The sequence below is a fragment of the Diceros bicornis genome, chromosome 37, assembly GCF_020826845.1.
Source record: "Diceros bicornis minor isolate mBicDic1 chromosome 37, mDicBic1.mat.cur, whole genome shotgun sequence".
Classification (NCBI taxonomy): domain Eukaryota; kingdom Metazoa; phylum Chordata; class Mammalia; order Perissodactyla; family Rhinocerotidae; genus Diceros; species Diceros bicornis.
Window position 1 is genome coordinate 12,128,647 of NC_080776.1, and position 19,039 is coordinate 12,147,685.

At 37.8% G+C, this 19,039-nt stretch overlaps 1 protein-coding gene across 1 annotated transcript in view; it reads right to left on the minus strand.

Moving 5' to 3' along the window:
* The window catches only part of PAX3 (paired box 3), an 89,101-nt gene that overhangs the window by 14,249 nt on the left and 55,813 nt on the right, over nt 1–19,039 (minus strand). The window contains exons 5-7 of the mRNA XM_058533471.1: nt 13,004–13,209; nt 3,968–4,133; nt 2,868–3,082 (exon numbers count right to left, since the gene is read on the minus strand). Of these exons, the coding sequence (XP_058389454.1) occupies nt 2,868–3,082; nt 3,968–4,133; nt 13,004–13,209 (587 nt within the window). The remainder of the gene's footprint in view (nt 1–2,867; nt 3,083–3,967; nt 4,134–13,003; nt 13,210–19,039) is intronic.

A 19,039-nucleotide genomic window follows, 5' to 3' on the forward strand; every position in this document is an offset into this window, starting at 1 on the left:
TACAATAACCATGCAGTACTTTTAGTACTGGGGGAAGTTAAAAGATGGATAGAAAAAGCGTATAAAGCGAAAAAGTGCATAAATAGCACATTAGCAAAAAGAGTGTAAATTAACCTGAACCTAAAAGTTTAGAAAACTAGTCTCTACAAAATGATTTTAAAGTATGACTAAAGCCCCCTGCCTCTATTTTTAATGAAACCTGTTCCCTCTTCACCAAACTGTGTGCTATCCTGGATGAGATCCTAGACTAGGAGCCGAGAATCCTCGGTCTGCTCCCAATCCCCTCACTACCAGCCCTGTGGTCTTCAGCAGGCCACAACCTCTCTGAGCCTTAGTCATCTGTCCGCATATTAGATGTCCAGATAGAGGCAGAGGAAGTTGAAGAGCAGGAGGAGAAAAGGGAAAATGGTAATCACAGGATTCATTCCGTTTTTAATATGACATGATCCAATATAGTCATATGCACTTCTAGATAATAAATAATAAGACTAAAGGGTTACTACCATTTCTTTACTGTCTTCTTTAGTTAACAGGTAAACATGGGCTCTTTTCTTCAAACTTTTCTTTACAATATTTTTAATAAAGCCAGACAACCAAAAAAGTAGGGTAGCCCCCCTCCTTACTAAAACAGAGATATTCCTTAGAAGTGATAAATCCCAAAAGCTAGAAAAATCTGAGCTCTACTTCCCAATGCTCTGTCATTTGGCTCTGGCATTTTGTAAATATGTTAGGCAAGATACTGATTCACTCACTGTCTTTCGTTCTCCAACTTTGCCTGAGGATATGAGGAGGAACTTCATATTATTTGTTCCCTTTCCAGCTCATTGGGGATGCTACAAGAACTTAGATAACATGAGTTCCTAGTGGTGGTTTGAGGTGGAAATGTTTGGTAGAAATGTAAAACATCCTGGATATTTGCAATGTCATAAGTAAGGGATTAACATAATACAGGAAAGAAATACAGGAAAAGTTGCCTGTGGAATTTTCCATTGCTTGATATTGAAGTGATTCCCTCCCCAGCACCAACTCTGGAATCATAGCCAGGTTTCTTGAAAAATCAAGGATTAACAGTTTCAAGATCAAGTACTAGTAATTCCACTTATGTAATACTTATATAATACAATACACTTATTATAACATACAAGATAATATATTTATAATACAAGAGACTAGCAGTTTAATGTACAGAATACAGATTCATGTCATTATTTTTATTATGATTAAACATTAAAGAAATGCTGAGGAAATCCTGGGTCTCACCTTACAGAAGTCTTTAGGATTGGAGTTTACTTTTATCAAAACTTTCAACCAAGTCATGTTCATAAAAAGCTTTTCTATGGTCCCAAACTCCTCATGTTAAAAACTGCAGAGATAACTACCTCCAATGTTACTTCTAAACCGTGGAAGACGTTTATATGTTATAAATCCGGGCATTTTAAAGATGCATCTATTAATATAAGTCCATGATTTTCATGCAAAATCACATCCACAAAGGCCAGCCTTGGAAATTAAATGTATCAAAGTCCTGTAGGTAGTACGTTCATTGTTTTCATGTTGTTATTTTTCAGTTGAGGTTTAAAGCCACCTCTTATTTTTTTATCCCAGGATGTGCTATAGGAATCTATGAAACTTAATTACATTTACTGTTACAAAAAAGGATTTATGAACTTTTGCCTTTAGGCAGAAATGTTTATTTCATTGCCTTTGCTATTCATTCTTTTCAACTCCAACGGCTTTGAACTTTTCAGCTGCTCAGAGTTATCACCGTTGTGCAGAGCCCAACAACTCCACTCCCAAGACTCAAACCACAAGTTGAAGAAAACGAAGACGGCAAAGATATATGAGTCGTTATTTTGGCCACCCTTTGTGCCATTAAAATCTCATTTTCTGCCTATTAGAATGCCCTCTTGGTGCTTAGGCAGCGGTGAGTGCCAGTGATTACTGTGTAATTGAGGATAATTGTCTTTTCACTTTTCATTTGTGTCATTCTGAGCTTCTCTCTGTTTTCCCAACCACCAAGAGGAAAAGGGGGTAAGAAAAGATAAAGCTGTTAAAACTCTCACTCTCAGCCCTGAAGAGATTCTCGATTGCAATTATAGATTGCAACCCCTTTGTGACATTTCTCCAAATTTAGCGGGCAGCTATCCTCGCCACCTGGGCCAAGTGCTCTCTAATAAAATCAAGCGATCTGTATTTAAACAACTGCTAATAATGTCAACCTCAGACAGATGCCACATGTAGAAAATTTACCCAACCCTGTGACATGCAATTATCAAGGCAATTTATTAATATGATCTCTCCAGAAAAGCTCATAGTCCAATGCAAATTAGAAAAACAATTACAACATTCAGATATGGATATATTCCCAAAGAGCAGTAATTCTCCTAATTTGTGCATTTATAACTCATTTATCACAGAGTTCTGCAGCCATCAGCTGGGTCTCTCCACACAACTTGTTTGCTTCCTCTCCAATTGTTTTATAAAAGCTTTGGTGGTTTCTTATTAGCTGCTTTTGCTCACAACCCCATCAGCTGACCAAATACCACTCAAAAAAGAAAAAAAATGTGTGTGAGTTTTTTAACCAAAGCCCAGAACTAGGAGTAGAGATGACAGATGCCTTGACACTGAGTATAAACATAAAGTCTCCATGATTACATTAAAAATCACTTGAATTTTAAGTCTGAGCTACAACTTTTGATACAGCCAGTAGGAAGGGTGGAGAGAAAGGAAACTAACTAAAATCATGTGGCTTGGATAAAGAATACATTATGGTTTAAATTTGGCAATTCATTATATGACTGCCTGGGGGAATTGACTATTTGGTTCTGGTATACAGCAAATCGTCTGTCTGGAAACACGGGACTGACCTGAGGTGAAAGGCCATTGCCAATGGCGGGGTTCATGGGGTTGGAGGGCCCGGATGGAGGCACAAAGCTGTCTGTATAGCTGGAAAATCCATGCCTGGTGCTGGGGAGGCAGTAGGCAGAGCTGCTGTCCGGGTTGGAAGGAATAGTGCTTTGGTGTACAGTGCTCGGAGGAAGCGGCTGAGGTCTGTGAACAGTGCTGCTGGGATCCGACACGGCTGCAATGAAGAAGATTGTCAGCAGAAAGTTCCTTTGTGGCCAGCAGAGAGAGTTCAGTGCAAAAGTTCACAGTCACCAAGCCACCAGTAGTATCTATCGGTCAGATCAAATGTTAATTTCAACTTGCATTTCTTAACACACAAGTGTGGAACCACTCATAAACAAATATAGCCACATCTCTGCACACATGTGCAAGTACATAAGTTATCTATATACTTTCAAGGCACACTCACCGGAATAGGAATTCAGAAACCACATTAAGAATGCTAACAAACCTATTTTGGCAGTGAATGTTATTAATCAACATTAGAATTAACCACTGTAAGAACTGCAAGTCTCAAATTTCTTATCAATATACTTTCAAAGCACCTAAATATTAGTGTAATAGTACAGTTTCAAATGCCTAGAATGCTATCTTTCATAATCCAAATAATTTAATCTTATCATTTATCCCATTCACCTCTATGTATTAACAAATAGACTTTATCAAAGCTTACCTTCCCTCTAACTACTGCAGTTAGCAACCATCACAAAACTTCAGTTAATTGCAGATTAGAGTACAAAGGTAGAGATAAAATTTTAACGAAAGAAAAGCAAACCGCGTATTTATATAGGAAGGTTGTTTTGTTTCATTGTTTTGTGTCGTTTTAAAATATTGAAATAGTATTATGTTGCAACACAGTTTATCTTGTGAGATTCAGCTATGTTATAGAAGAAACTATGTTTCTGAAATGTGACAGGTACATTCAGGGCAACCTAATGTAACGTAATTAACGTACAAACAGCAACAATGTCAGCATCGCAGAGGTTTCCCTGCCTAAAACAAGCAGCAGGGAAACCAATTGGGAGTTACATTTTAACCCCTTGACTCCCTTCCTGCATACCTTGCGGAATAGCTGTGGGCTGGTAAGAGGTCTCAGACAGCTGGTACGTTGGCAGAGTCGGCATGGCCGTAGGAGGGAACCCCCCCGGAATGAGATGGTTGAAAGCCATCAGTTGATTGGCCCCAGCTTGCTTCCTCCATCTCGCACGGCGGTTGCTAAACCAGACCTATGGATTTAATTTAAAATTTGAGGATTTCACTGATGAAATAATCGTACATTCTTAATGAATTTTTCATGCTAAAACAGATTAAAGGCCCCTTACTGACAGGGCAAATAGATGTAAGAGCTCTCCACCTTCTCGGTTGTATTGTCAGGGGAGAAAGGAGAGTTAAATGTCAGGGGTCATAGAGGGGCTTCGAGGGCTTTCCATGGTCTTACAGAGCCCCCATGAACCCCGTGATTATGATGCACAGGGATGGCTGAGCAGGACTGGAAATAACCTGAACTTTCCACTACCACCATCAACACCCTCCCACATTCATGCGTTCTGGGAGGATCCATGCGTCTCTGACCCCCATACAACACAGGTCCTAATTTGCCCTTGCCTATTACTCTAACCCTTGTATTTTATATTCTTATCAGTCTGCCTCTGTATTTCTATGGTCACTATGGGCATAGCTGCTGGATAGTCATATAAGTGGACCAGGAGGATAAATGGAGCCATTTACCATCCCTTTCAAAGTGCGAGACATTGTACTGATCTTAATGGAAATAAATACCAAAGAGTATTTCGAGAAATGAAAGTATTTTACCTAAGACCCCTTAAATAATTAGTTTGTTTATTATTTTTTTCAACAACAGCTTTAAGCACCTATAATCCTCTGTGCCAGGCACTATCCTAACCAGGTACCTTCAGAAGAACTTGAGGTAATAAAACTAAATGCCTTCAAGAATTGCAAAGCCCAAGTATTTTGGTGAGTAGCCGGAGAGAAACAACAATAATAGGAGTAAGAAAAGCAACTGAACATCTAAAATGTTGAGAAATTGTGATAGAAGGCTTTTAATGGACCCCAAGATCTTCCCAACTCTTATATCTGCAGAGTTTAAATGTAGAACTTGGAATGATTTTTCCAGAGTGTACAAGTGATGTTCCCCCCAAATGAGAGAGGATTTCTACCAATTAAAGATATTCTAATTCCTGTATCAAAAGTTCATTGAAAACTTAATATGGAGAAAGCACTTTGCTTGGGGCAGAAGGGATAAAGGTGTGAATAGGATGATAGGATAAGACAGGATTCCTGTGCTTGAGTAGGTTACAGACTTGTCCTCATGGAATTCACAGAGTCAGCAAGGAAATCAAAATAATTGCTCAGTAGAGGTAGAAGCTCCATGTTTGGAAACGCAGAGAATTAGGAAAAGTTTAGAGTAGTGACAGAGTTTGGATATGAATTCAACCAGAGGTCACTCCAGATGGAGGTGATAATACACGAGACCAGCATGTCTAAGAAAAGATAAGATTTGGTTTCCTTATAGAACGAAGTTAGCAATTATACAACTTAATTGTAACTTTTTAAGCCATAAAATTTTTAAAAAGAGTGGAAGGAGGAATTTCTCCCTTCTGGAGTAAGAAAGTCCAATTTAACAAATAGTTTGCCAAGGCATCTGCTTAAACTTTTGCTACTTACCCCAGCATTGATCTGAAAAAATCTGGTCTTCTCTAGGCATGTTGCAAGATACTGGTAAGGAAAGCTGTTTGAACTTCCTCAAAATACTAACATTTAATACTCCTTAAGTTTCCAACAGGAAAAGAAGGTAAGTCAATATTTTCCCATGTTGATACATAATTGAATTAGAGTTTTACTTAACTTAATATATTGCCACCTGGGATAATAGAACCATGAACAGCACTCAGTTTCAGGCCTGCATCAATTGTGTTTTCTCAATGCAAGTTTTAGCATCTGTTGCCATGACTCCCAGAGGCATTGGGGTAAGAAAACTGTTTTCAAGGATGTGCTTGGAAGAAGCTGTGTTAGCCTGAAGAGGCTGAGGGTAAGAAATTAGGGCAGTATTCATGCCTAAGTGCACTGTACTATACCACACACTGCGGTTATATTTTATATTATAAAACCTCAAGATCAATGAGGCACACCTGACTCAGGTGAAGTGGTCCCCCACACTTATCTAGACCAACCTATGAGCAATGCGTCTTCAGCTTTATGTACTAGGCTGGGAGGAGAGCTGAATTTCCAAAGTTCTGATGGGACTTCACTCTTTCAGACTTATCTCCTCAATTCTACTGGTGAGATCCTTTATGAAGAACTCAGAAGCTTGCACTTCTGTCATTATCAGAAAATGTTGCCAATCTCTCTGGGCCAACTTCCTCCTGTCACCTGTAGATAAGTAAACCAAGTTTGATTTATCCAGTGGGTGGCTATGCCTGGTTGCCCCAACAATCTCAACCTACTTTTGATTCGAGTTCATTCTAACTCTTCCATAACCCAAGTTTTTTAATCAAAAACAGCTTTGCTCAAATAATAAATTAGAATAAACGTCATAACTTTCTACAAATACCTTCAAAAGATTAAATCCAAAAGACTAGGGGTGTAAAGTTTTTGGGTTCTGTTTTCATTTTTCCAAAATGATACAAATAAATATTGAAGACACTGAGTAAACCCACCAGGAGTTGTATTAAAAAGTTCTTATATTTACAATATAATATCTCTTATAAATAATAATAAAAGATAAAGAGAAATAGTTGGGTAGTAAATCTTCACTGAAAAACAAACCTTCAACAGGAGGTTCAAGAGTTTCCTCAAGGAAGGAACTTAAATGTTGTTTAAATTTAGGCTAAATAAATCCAGAGGGTTATTCCCGAGAGAAACAGGGCTTACTGAGGACTGGCCTGCCTGTCTCTGGACATTTAACCAGATTTTTCTATCATCTTGCCCTTACCAGCCTCTGCATCTCCATCTCCCAGAACCGCTGAGTCTGCCAAAGGAAGCATTAAAGAAAAAACATACTGAAGTTGCAAACTGGGAAATGGTCCTTGCCTTCTTTATGCTTTGAAATTCATAGAAGGACGCATCTATTTTTATTAGAAAAACAAAAAAAGTGCCCTTGAAATAACCTTCATTTTAAATACCCGAACCTGCCAAGCACGATCATCCCGGGATACTGTTCCCAGCCCATCTTTAACTGAAAGATGTTCTCTTGGTACTCAGAAGTCTTAGATAACTCTTTCAATGTTGTATCACTAATTCCTAACATACAATCAGTGAACAATCTACTGAATGACATGTGTAAGTGTATAACACTATATAAGTTCATCTAAAATGGGTGGAAGGCATTTATGACTCAGTTGTTACAATTGCTGGAAACTTCTCTTTGTTTTGAAAAGAGTAGCAATAGCAACAGAGACAAATTGGCCTTTGATGTTGTAGAGGAGAATACACTTGTTCCATCAACTTTTTAGCCAGTAGGGCAGGAAGAACAAGTTTTACAAAGTTGGCTATATACCTGTTAAACGTAATTTTACAAGCTATGAAATGTAATTTCACTCTCCCCACATAACATAACCTGGCCTTCCACATCACACTTAGCATGGTAAGGAAGTGGGGGCAGAGGCATACATTGACGGATAACTACTATTAGGCCCAGTTAATTGTTTGTATAATATCACACCACATCAAAACCTACCCTCACAGCAAGTTTTTACTTCATTTGATGCAGCCCAGTTTATTTTCATCTGCCCCCTGGATCTCTCCCTACTTGTATGTCTCTCTTCAGAGCGTTTTCACAAAGCTATATCCATGCCTTTTGGAAATGATATTTAGATCCATTTCTGGAGTCATATAATGTCCCATGATTTTTTGAAGTAAAATTTAAATTGCTTAAAAGATCCCCATAACATCCTGCTAACTAGGGAAACAAGATAATGAATCGCAAAAGAAGAATAAAGTTTTCATATATTTTTCTCTTCACAAGTAAAATAAGTAACTAATTTCTTCAGACTTTAAACAATATAAGTTGAGCAAAACTTAGTATTTTAAAAGATACAGTAATACTTTTCATTCCCACGGGTGCAATGTAGACCAGGCAAAAGTTGCGTCCCAGCTTCCCCGGACCCACTTGCTACCTCTATGACCTTGAACAATTTGCTTAACATCCATGGGCCTCTGTTTTCTCATCTGCTAAATGGGAGAAATAAAAAACTCCTGCACAAGATTGTCTTGACAATTAAATGAGACAATACAATCAAGGCCCTGAAAAGAATAGCTAAGAGATATTAAGTGTTCAATAAATATTAGCTATTAAGTAAAAATGTCACATTGACTCCTCAGTCCAAGAAATCTAAGAATTAAAGTCTTGCTTTGTTTTCTTAGCTCTGTGGTCTACAGCCAAAGCCTTTTGTGCCCATAAGCAAACAGGAAAGTGCTCGAATAACACCTCCAATAATTGAAAGCCAGTTTGGCTGGAATGGAGGCTTAGGTCAAATTTGCTTCCAAGTTTCATGAATTAGTGCTAATTGCCCATGGTGTAAGCCTAATTTTGCCCATCAATAAATTACTGGTTCACAGTTTTGGTGTGGTCCTCAAAGGCAATCTAACCTACCTTATTCCAGATCGGTTATTTCAAATGCAATTTGAAAAACGGGGAGAGAATATAATACTTAATCCTCAGAAAGAGAATTCACAAGATTGTAAAATGTTTGATTAAACGCTAGATTTGATGATGTCAAATGCTACAATGCCAAATACAGTGCTTTCCAAGTAGGTCAGTTAAGGACAAGCGGCTCGTTCCCCTGGACCTTCTCATTTGCTCCGCTCCCTCTCTGTCTACACCACACTCTCCCAGCCTCCCTATCATTGCCGCTGTCCAGCTTTGACCACTGTATGGAGAGCAGGTTGGGGAGAGGAGAGGCGAGGTCGACGAAGAGAAACGCCATGCTCCCGTGAATGCCAGATGATCATGAACACACATAAAAGAACACTCAACTGCATCTTTATAAATCCCAAAGCAAACTCCTGCAGAGAATTGCAGGATGACCATATATGGAGTTCAGGGTCAAATACTCCATACCTATTTAACTTCTAAACTATACAGATCTGTTAGATGGCTTTAAATCACCATTGGGCTTCCCTGAGAATCCCAAATTTCTGATGCCAGAAGGGTGTTGGGAGATCATGCATCCTAGTAGTTTCTAATTGGGAGACAGTACAGGGGAAGTGATATTTGAGAGTATGATGGAAGCCAGAGGGCCTCTCCCTAGTTTACGCTTATGTACACACACACACACACACACACACACACAGAGGCAAAGGCACAAAATTTTCTGTACAAATTTCAAGTCTTCAAGATCTCCTGAAGTCATCCATGATTATCCTGGTCGTCCATGGACCCAGACTGAGATCATCTGATCTAACATACCCTATATTTAAAAAAAAAAAAAAAAAACCTGAAGCCCAGCAGGACTACAGCAGAATTAAGGGACTTGCTCAACAAAACACTTTTGGCATGCTGAGACCAAAACCCACACCTTCTGACTCCTAGTTAAATACTGTTTCTACAAGCAGTTTCCTTTCCTGTCTTCTATTATTTTGGTGATAAAAGAGAATGATACTTCCCCTGCTTCTTGAAGTTCTTAGATGGAATATTCACTAAAACTTTTGCATATCTTAAGTATTTGCAAGTCATTCTTCCCCACAAAACTTTAACGCTTGTCATTTTTTGCATAATAACAGCTACCCAGGAGGTGAATTGGGCAAATTAGTCTTTGGTGTACAATTATTCTTAGATCGTGTACTCAGACTTGGCTATGATCAACACAACACAGCTACTGTCCAAACAAGTTTTTATGAAATATTGACAATGGCCTGAGTTATTATAGCTTTAGTCTCATCTCTATCCAGAATTTAGAAATATTTTTCTTTAGGAAAAAAAAATGGAATGTAGACTTGTTTTGGGGTTTTTTTGGTGTGGTGTTTGGTTTTCCCAGGTGCCCCAAATTAAACTAACTCACACTTTCTGGCTATCACTCAAACTGAGTTGACTTTGCTACTGCTTTCCCAGATCCTTCTAAAAACGAAAGGATTTTGTTCTGGCATTTTAATCAGTGATTAACTACTCCCCTCTTTTTCCTGCTGGGTTAAGTAAAAGATCCATATGCCGGGTGTTGTAGGGAATTTGTTAGGCTGTAGATCATAGCTGTGGTGCAAGACATGATGTGTCTCAAGGGACCTAATGAAGCCATAAGGAATGTAAAGAGTCACCGGGTTAAAGCCACATTAGGACAGCTGTTAGGTTAATGAGGGCCCTGCTTTGGAGGGGAGGTCACTGTATAGAAAAATATGAACCATTCTTTATTGGTTTGATCCCATGTCCTCTGGAGTTAATGGGCCATTCTTATTCTCCTTTGACATTCATCAAGCCAGATGCGAATGCCGGGCACTGTACAAGTTGCATGGATTTGAGATTTATTCTATCCCACATCCTCGTCTTTGGCAAAGGCAAGAATGAAGCGGAGCAACACTAACACTTCTCAGTTTTCCATCACTCTCTTTGTTTGATTTCCTTAAAAACAATGTTTATTTCTTGTCTCTGAGTTGAGAGCTGATATTCGATCTATCTTAAGGGCAGACCTAGTATCTGGGCTTGGTCAGACATGGAGTACAGGGATTAAATCCTGGAATAGAGTGGAAACTCAATAAAAGTTTGCTGAAAGAATGGAGGACTGAATGGACCTCACTTCACATTTAAACCAGGTAGTCATAGAACTATAATAAAAGCAAAATAGATTTGATACATATAATATTTGTAACATTGTTATATATAATATCATAATATGTACACTATATATCTTATAACATAATAATATAATATTTATGTGTACATACTATCGTGATTTGTGGTTAGTGGTGTCATTTCTGGGAACACTGTATCCCAATGTAATAGGCAGAGAGATTGAATAGTTCCAACCATAAAACATTTGCACCATAAACCTCAGTGCATCTGTGATTTCTTCCCTTCACTCACTCTCCCACCCACCTCCAGCTTACACAATCAATTGCCCACATTCCACCTCTGAATGCTGTTCACCTCTATCCTTCCTTTCCATTCCCACTGCCACTGACCTATTTCATGCCCAGAGCCTCCACTGCCTGTCGCATCACATTTGAGCCCCCAAGCCTGAAACTTAAGCCTGCCACAAGATGTCCTCAGCCTAGATTTCCAACCATATTCTTTCTGCCACCCTACCACTCTCTACCCTCCAACCAAATTGAACTATTGACTCTTCCCTCAAAATGACTAGAGAGAAAATGAAAGGTCACTTGATATGGAACTCATGGGCTTCCAACTCTCTGAGCTTTTGTGCATATTATTCTCAATTACTAAAATACTCTCCCCACCCTCCTTGTCCAATGAATATCTATCCAGCCTCAAAAGTCCATCTTAAATCTACCTTCTTCAAGGGCCTCTCTTGTTTACTCCAACAAGATCTCATCCTTTCCTCTTCTCAACTCCAACTGTATTTTGTCTCTCTTATGGCACTGATCACATCTGCTTTGTTTTTAAATTATTCGTATGTTTACTTTATTATCCATGTTAGAGTCTAGCTCCTTGAGAGACTTGTCTTAATTCATCTTCACATTCCTTGACTTTTCTAGCACAATGAGGATCATATGGAAAGTCAAGTTGAATAAAACAGTCCCACTGACTAGCCTCTGCAGCTGGAAGAGGCTATTTCTCAAAATTCTGTAATAGAAGAGGTAATTAGCTGCGTATGAGAAAGTGTTGATCAAGTTAGAGATCATATCAACTGACTAGTTCGCTGCTGAGTCTCCATTTCACTTTGACTATGAAAGTCAAGTATCTGGGACTAACACAATATTTCCGGATAAAGTAACTTAACGTCTGGTCAGTAAGGAGTTCCTGAGACATTTGAAATCCTCAAACAGTGCTTTACCACCTTGAGGGGAAACTCCATCAGTAATGATGAAAACATTCTTCTATCACTCAATAGAAACATATTACACCAAAGTAGCCTTTTCCAGAGGCTTCAGAGCACTTCTAAGAGTTCAAAAGATAATTTTAAATGTTCTTAAAATAATAGTCACTTGAAATGCTTCTAAACTATAAAACCCTTCAAGGAAGGGATTTTGCCTTATATACCTTTGCACATGTTCATAATTGAAAGGCCATAGACAGGAAGTGTATGGAATCCAATTACCTCGATCACTTACTAGCTATGTGACTTTGAGGAGTTACTTAAATAGTCTGAATCTTAGTTTCCCCATCTATAAATTGGGCATATTGATAGTATTTAATGATGAGTAAATGGGTTAATGTAAAGCACTTACAACAGTGCCTGGCACAAAGTAACCATTCAAAATATTGCTATTACCTATGTAGCACCCCCAATATAGTCCATATAGTGCCTGGTACATAACGAGGATTCTTGAAATGCTGAGTGAATAACATTTCTGTTATTCACACATTTCTGTGCGTTATCTCTGATATAATCATATTCTCCTAGTAATGATAACCAAAGTCTAAGATAAGAATGCACATTTTCATAAATACTAAAAAAAAAAATTAAGAATACAAAGGAAGCAAATTAAATTGATCATATTTTTAAATCTATACACATAAAATACTTGCATCAAACAACATGATAGAAAAGAAGCCAAACATATCCATCATATCCATAAATTTAGTTGGACTTATCAAACTATTAAGAGAAAAAAGAAAACAATTTGCTAACTGGTTAGCAGAGTAAAATGTTGCTGTGTGCCGTGGACATAACTAAAATAAAAGAGATGCAGGGGAGAGAGGAGGGGAGGAGGTTGGACCAGGTAAATGCAAATAAAAAAAAAAAAAGGTCATGATATTGTTATCACGACAAGGCAAAATATAAAGAAAAGGCATTAGAGAGAAAGAGGGAGCTTGATCATGCGAGAAGCTACAATTCACAATTCACAATGAAGTGCCATTCCTCATACATTTACTTTCTTGGTTTAAAATATGATTTAGACAAGAATACACTTCTTTGCTTCCTGTCTGGATTTAAGCAGGACGTGGGCGTCTGCACATTAGTACCTGTACTCGGGCCTCAGTGAGCTTCGCCCTCTGTGCCAGTTCCTCCCTGGTATAAATATCAGGGTAGTGGGTTCTCTCAAAAGCACGTTCCAGTTCCTCAAGCTGTTCTGCGGTGAAGGTGGTCCGGCTCCTGCGTTGCTTCCTCTTTAGCGGCAAATCTGGTTCAGAGTCGATGTCGGAGCCTTCATCTGATTGGGGTGCTGAGGCTAAAAGCCCAGGAGAAAAGAAGCGATAAAATGCGAATCAAAAAACAAGTTTGACCAAGACTTAATGATTCAGCTCCTAGTCTAAAGTACATTTGTAATGTCTTCCCATGGACACCAAGCCCCTCCATGCAGTACTCTGTTATTAAATGATATTTAATCTCTTCCCCTACCCTGTCTCCAAGCCCCCCAGGCAGAAATAATTGTTCTCTGCATCTGTCACTCTAGACCCATTATGAGCTAGAAAACAGGGATAAGCATTATTCCTTTTTTTTTTTTTTGGTGAAGAAGATTGGCCCTGAGCTAACATCTGTGCCAACCTTCGTCTGTTTGTATGTGAGACGCTGCCACAGCATGGCTTGATAAGCAGTGTGTAGGTCCACACCCAGGATCTGAACCGGCAAACCCCAGGCCACCAAAGCAGAGCACACACTCTTAACCACTACGTCACCAGGCTGGCCTCCATTATTCCATTTTTATAGCACTTCATGGGTATTCCATTCATGTCTAATGAATGAATCCCATTTAATTTGGTTCCTGATAAATGTTCACCAACTTTTACACCAGGAAATCTTTTAACAAATGTGATTTTAGAAAAAAAATCCAAAATTGACTTAGTGTCTAAAAAGGCAATAAATAGTAAACCATTGTAGGACTCCTATAAATTTATAGACCCTGCTGCTCCTATAAGAAAAATCATGCTTAAATTATCTCATCTCAAGACCAGATATTGGGAAATGCTTTAAGGAGAGGTTAAATATTATTAATGCAAGTCTCAAGAACACACTCAAGAAAAAGCAGGCATAGTCTTGTAAACTGTCCTCAAACTGAAGTTTAGAGTTTCAGTCTTTGCTGAATAGATGGGCAGCTGCCTAGGACTGCTGCCTAATTTGAGGAACCCAGAGCAAAATGAAAATGAGGAGCCCCATGTTCAAAAATTATTACTCATTTCAAGATGGCAACAACAGAGCGTAGAACAAAACACAGGGCTGTTCTGAGCATGGGGCCCTGGGGAACTGCGCGGGTCACATGTCCCTGAAGCCAGCTCTGTGGCAGCCTCCTTCCCACCAAAGCTTGAATTTGCCTATATTGATATGTATCAGGGAAGCAGACCTTCTAAATTAGTGTGCAGATACCTGGGAAAGAGAAGGACGAGCTGGAAAATCAGATAGGAGTTTGCAGTCACGATACAATATACTGTCTGTGAGTTGTGACAGTAACAGAACATCTGTTGGCCCATAGAAGGTTCTGCGGTTTGAGTGCATGCCAGACACAGGGCTCTGGACAGGAAAGCAGCCCTCTCTCAGGGGCGCTGGACGTCAGGCCAGTGGCAGAGGGCCATAGACACTGAGCATACCACAGGAGCCCCAGCAGCCTTTCTCCCAATACACTCTGAAGACTCCCCAATAACTGGGGGACCCTCTAGGGAAGGGGCTGAGGTGTGCAGTCAGCAAATGAGGAAGAGAAAGCCAGAAAATCGCAGATTATTAATGCCAATGTCAAGGTTACTCATTTGCACCCACAGGCTGGTAGGACCTAGAGAAATGTAGGTGACACTAGAAACAACATTAAAATGCAATGTCTCCTATACTACTAATTTTATCTTAAGCTCAAACTTAACTCTACCCTACAGAAATCCAAACTTTCATTCTACTTCAGTATAAATTATAAGCTGCCCAAAAAGATGTGCATCCAAAATAACCCATAAATATAATTTTAAGTTTTCTAATTTTTAATACTTCTACCTTTTATTCACATTCAAACACTGTGAAATAGAGAGTGAATTAATAATATATATGACAAATTAAAGAAAATAAATACTTATGCATAAAAGCAAAAGGGAACTATAGTATATAATGAATCTACTGTATGTTAGTCATTATGCTTGGTTTTTAAATTATGTTATCTAATTTAATACAAAATGGTCTAAGTTAACATAAATCTTATTTTAGGATATTTTAGTATTAACTTAAAAAAGAAAAATAAACTTTCTTAAAGTCTGGGAATATTTTAAAGGAGTACTAACATACTAAGAAATATGTCATGTATGACATTATCAACTTCAGAAGCTCCCAGTACAATCTACATGTATATATGTTTGATAAATATGAGCCAAATTAAAAGAGCAATAATTTGTGCATAATTGTATAGCAGTGATTCTCAAACTTTTGGAGCACCAAAATCACTTGAAAACTTGTTAAAACATAAATTGCTATCTCCCCTTCCACAGTTTCTAAGTCTGTAGGTCTGGGGTGGGCTCTGGAAATTTGCACTTCTAACACATTCCCTGATGATTGATGTTAATTTTACTAATCTTGGACAACTCTTTGAGAACCATCTCTAGAGAATATTCCAGATTAATTATTCTTTTCTCTCTCAAAATTCCCAAGCATATAAAATATTACCTGCCGTAATTTATCAAAAAATTTGCTTCCACATACATATTTTTAAATTACAAATAATATACTCTCCAAGAAACCAATTACTTATTCCCCTAAGAAGACAATACACTTCCATAAAATGTTTTCCTTCCATGCTTCCGTTTTCTGTTGCCCTGACTTTTCTGTCTAATGTGAATTCAGGTGAAAAACTCAACAGTGTTTAAGGACTGACCAAAAGCTTCCTTTGCCTGTGAGAATCTTATATTTGCTTGCACTTTCTCCTACTATGATCCCATTAGGATAATAGTATGTGGAAATTTTCATGTTTCCTGTGGGAGTCTCTGGGGTTATTATATCCTCCCAAGTAAATATGATGTGCCATGCACTGTCAGGTCAATTAATCAAAATCATCTCTGGCTTCTGAAGAAAAAGGGCTGCTTAGATTTACAAGTACCAGTCAGAGTTAATGCTGAAGGTCAAGACCACTATGTTTCACCTTAACAATCAACATCCTCCAGAATATAAGTTCTGTGAGCTCAAGGCCCTTCCTCTGCCTTGATCACAGCTGGAACCCTTGGACGTAGTAGACGCTCTATAAATACACGTAGAATGAACAAAGGTGCAGGGTAAAATTTGTTTTAAACTAACACTGATTTCTCTGCCACCATTTTACAACTTTAAAATGGAAATTCTGCTTTTATGAGTCTCCCAACATCCGTTTAGATAAGCTTTGGGGGTCTGTGAATCCTCAAAAATTACTTGGAAATTTTTGTGATATTTACATATATGCATTTTTCTGGGGAATAAGTATCGATTTTTTCAAAGAGGATTGTGATTAAAAAAAAAAAAAGATGAAGAACCACAAACAGCTAGTCATTAAAAAGACTCGGAATACCTAAGAGTTCAATAGGACAGCCTTTACTACCAAAAATAAAATTTTCTTTAACAAGCTAGCAAATCACTACTTTTATTTCTAGACTATTTATTCAAAAGCAATCCACAGATTGCATCTAACTAGGATAACCACCACAGAACATCATTTCAAAAGACACTGAGGAAATAATTTGCCTAATTTTTCTGCTGGAAAATTGTCTGAACCAACTGAACATTTTTAACAATATGAAGCCACAATCTTACAAGTTAATTCTAACTTTTCCCTATCTGTAAACCCCAAAAGGATGCGGGCTTTAAAATATGTTGTGTCAGCAACCCAAGATTAATCTACCAGCTAGGAAATACTAGCCATTTCTAAAGATGGAAATATTACTGTTTCCTATGTCACTCAATAGAAATAAAATTCATTACTTACACAGAACATGATTCACCATAATGTCCTGAATTTGAATCATTCAGTTTTTACTAAAAACAAATCTAAAACTTAAATCTCATCTTAATGGCACAAATGAAATCATCCTGTTGAAGTTCATCTATTTTACATATTCATCATTTCTCAGGATACTAGAACAAATCAGATACTAGATACAAAGTATCTAATCTTGCTAAATATTACACCAAAGTGAAAACAAGGCTTTCTTCAGACAGTTCGACAGAAAGACATTATGTATTTCTCTATGTGTAGAAAAATCTAAAGCTATGACTTGGAAACTACAAGCACTGTTAGCAAGACAGTTATTTAACTGACTTAATAAATTGCCAGGATACAACAACTAGATTAAATGTAACCTCTTCAGTCTATTTCTACTGTCCAGGCTTAATATTAAAGGGAGACTTTGAATTATATTTAAGTTGCTCAATCATATTCTACATATGCCTTTATAAAAGTTTGCTTTATTATTCACTAGAGATACTGTCTTGAATCTGAAATTCAAGAATAGCTCTCATAAGAAAATCCATATCAGTACATAATACACAGCCTTTAAGTGGAAATTGTATTGTTTTAAATTGCATAACAATTCTCAGATTTTATCCCAATCCATATTCTTATCAGATTCTGAAAGTTTTGACTCTATTCGCAAAACCCCCTCACAACCCATTCTCTGACTTAGACATTAGTTTAACTCAGCGTCACCAATGAACCTGGAGCAAACCTCACCAAGATGATGAGGACTTCTCTCCGTTCCCATGTAACTACACAAAAACCCTGTGAAGTAAAGACTTAGCCATTGCACAGAAAAAAGAAACAGAGAGATAATTCAGGTCACACAGCTAGGGAAGCTAGGATTTGACCCAGGTCTATGGGACATGAGAGGGCATACTCTCTTTCTGTCTTCTAGCCTGAAGTGTCGTGTCCTTAATAGGTGTTGTGTTCTTTTATATCTCACACACACACACACACATACACACACACACACACACAGAGTCCTGTGTGGAATATCAGAAACAAACTAAAACAGGAACTCCAATGTAAATCATTTCTCTGAGTACCACTATTGTTCTCATTTGTCCCAAATTTTCAAAACTTCCTAAAATCAAATGAAATTTACAGAAACACAACAGTCTATAATTATACACCAAATCAAACAACTTTCCTATTGAATTGAATTTAACGAACATTTATTGAACTCTATATATTCAAGGTATAGTTGTTAAACAACGGTAAAGCATTAAGAAATGAGTCAGTTTACCAAGATATCGAATGGATTTGTTTAAGAAATCAAAATAGTCAGTCCGACCATTTGTAGTCACCTTTAAGAATCATCACAGACCCTTGGTCCTAAGATCCAGGGTCAATCCGGAACATACCACTGATCATAAGCAGATGAACTGATCACTCATTTTATATCTGTATTACAGTCTTCTTTTTCGGTATTAAAGACACCTTAGTGAAAGGATATCAAGAACAATAAAGGAACTTCAAATTCTTTTTAGACAAAAGTGCAGGAATAAATAACTTGAAATCTATTGGGATATTCACAAGTTATTCAGCAGAAACCCCAGAGTGATATTAGAAAATGTCACCTCTCACCAGGTGCCTGAGTGTTTCGATTCTGTGCTTTATTCTTGTAAAAGAAGTTCATTTCTTCTTTTTCCGTCTCAAGCTAATTTAGGTCTTAGGAGCCAAATTTTTAGTTATCCCAATCATTTCACATTAATTCCCTAGATTAACTTTGGGAAAATGGACATGTTCAGTTAAAAAAAAAAAAATGATCAAGCATAGGCAACAATCATACCCCACAGGATTACAAATTCTTCCTTCAGAAACAAATCAAACTGGGAGGAGAAGGCAGAAGTCTTACCACCAGCGGACCAACCATGAAGTTTAATTAAAGAAGGAATTACAGAATTAGAGAGTATGTCTTTGTCCGTTAACCCCCTGTGACCTCTTCTGTAGCCTCAGGAAATATTTCATCCTAGTTAACGCTATTATACATGAGATCTTACCTCGATTTTATAGGGTTTTAGTCACGTGGAATTCTGTAATTATTGGTTTGCAGGCCAGTATAATTCAGAGAAGGGAGACAAGCAAAAAATGGAGAAACAAAATAATTCAC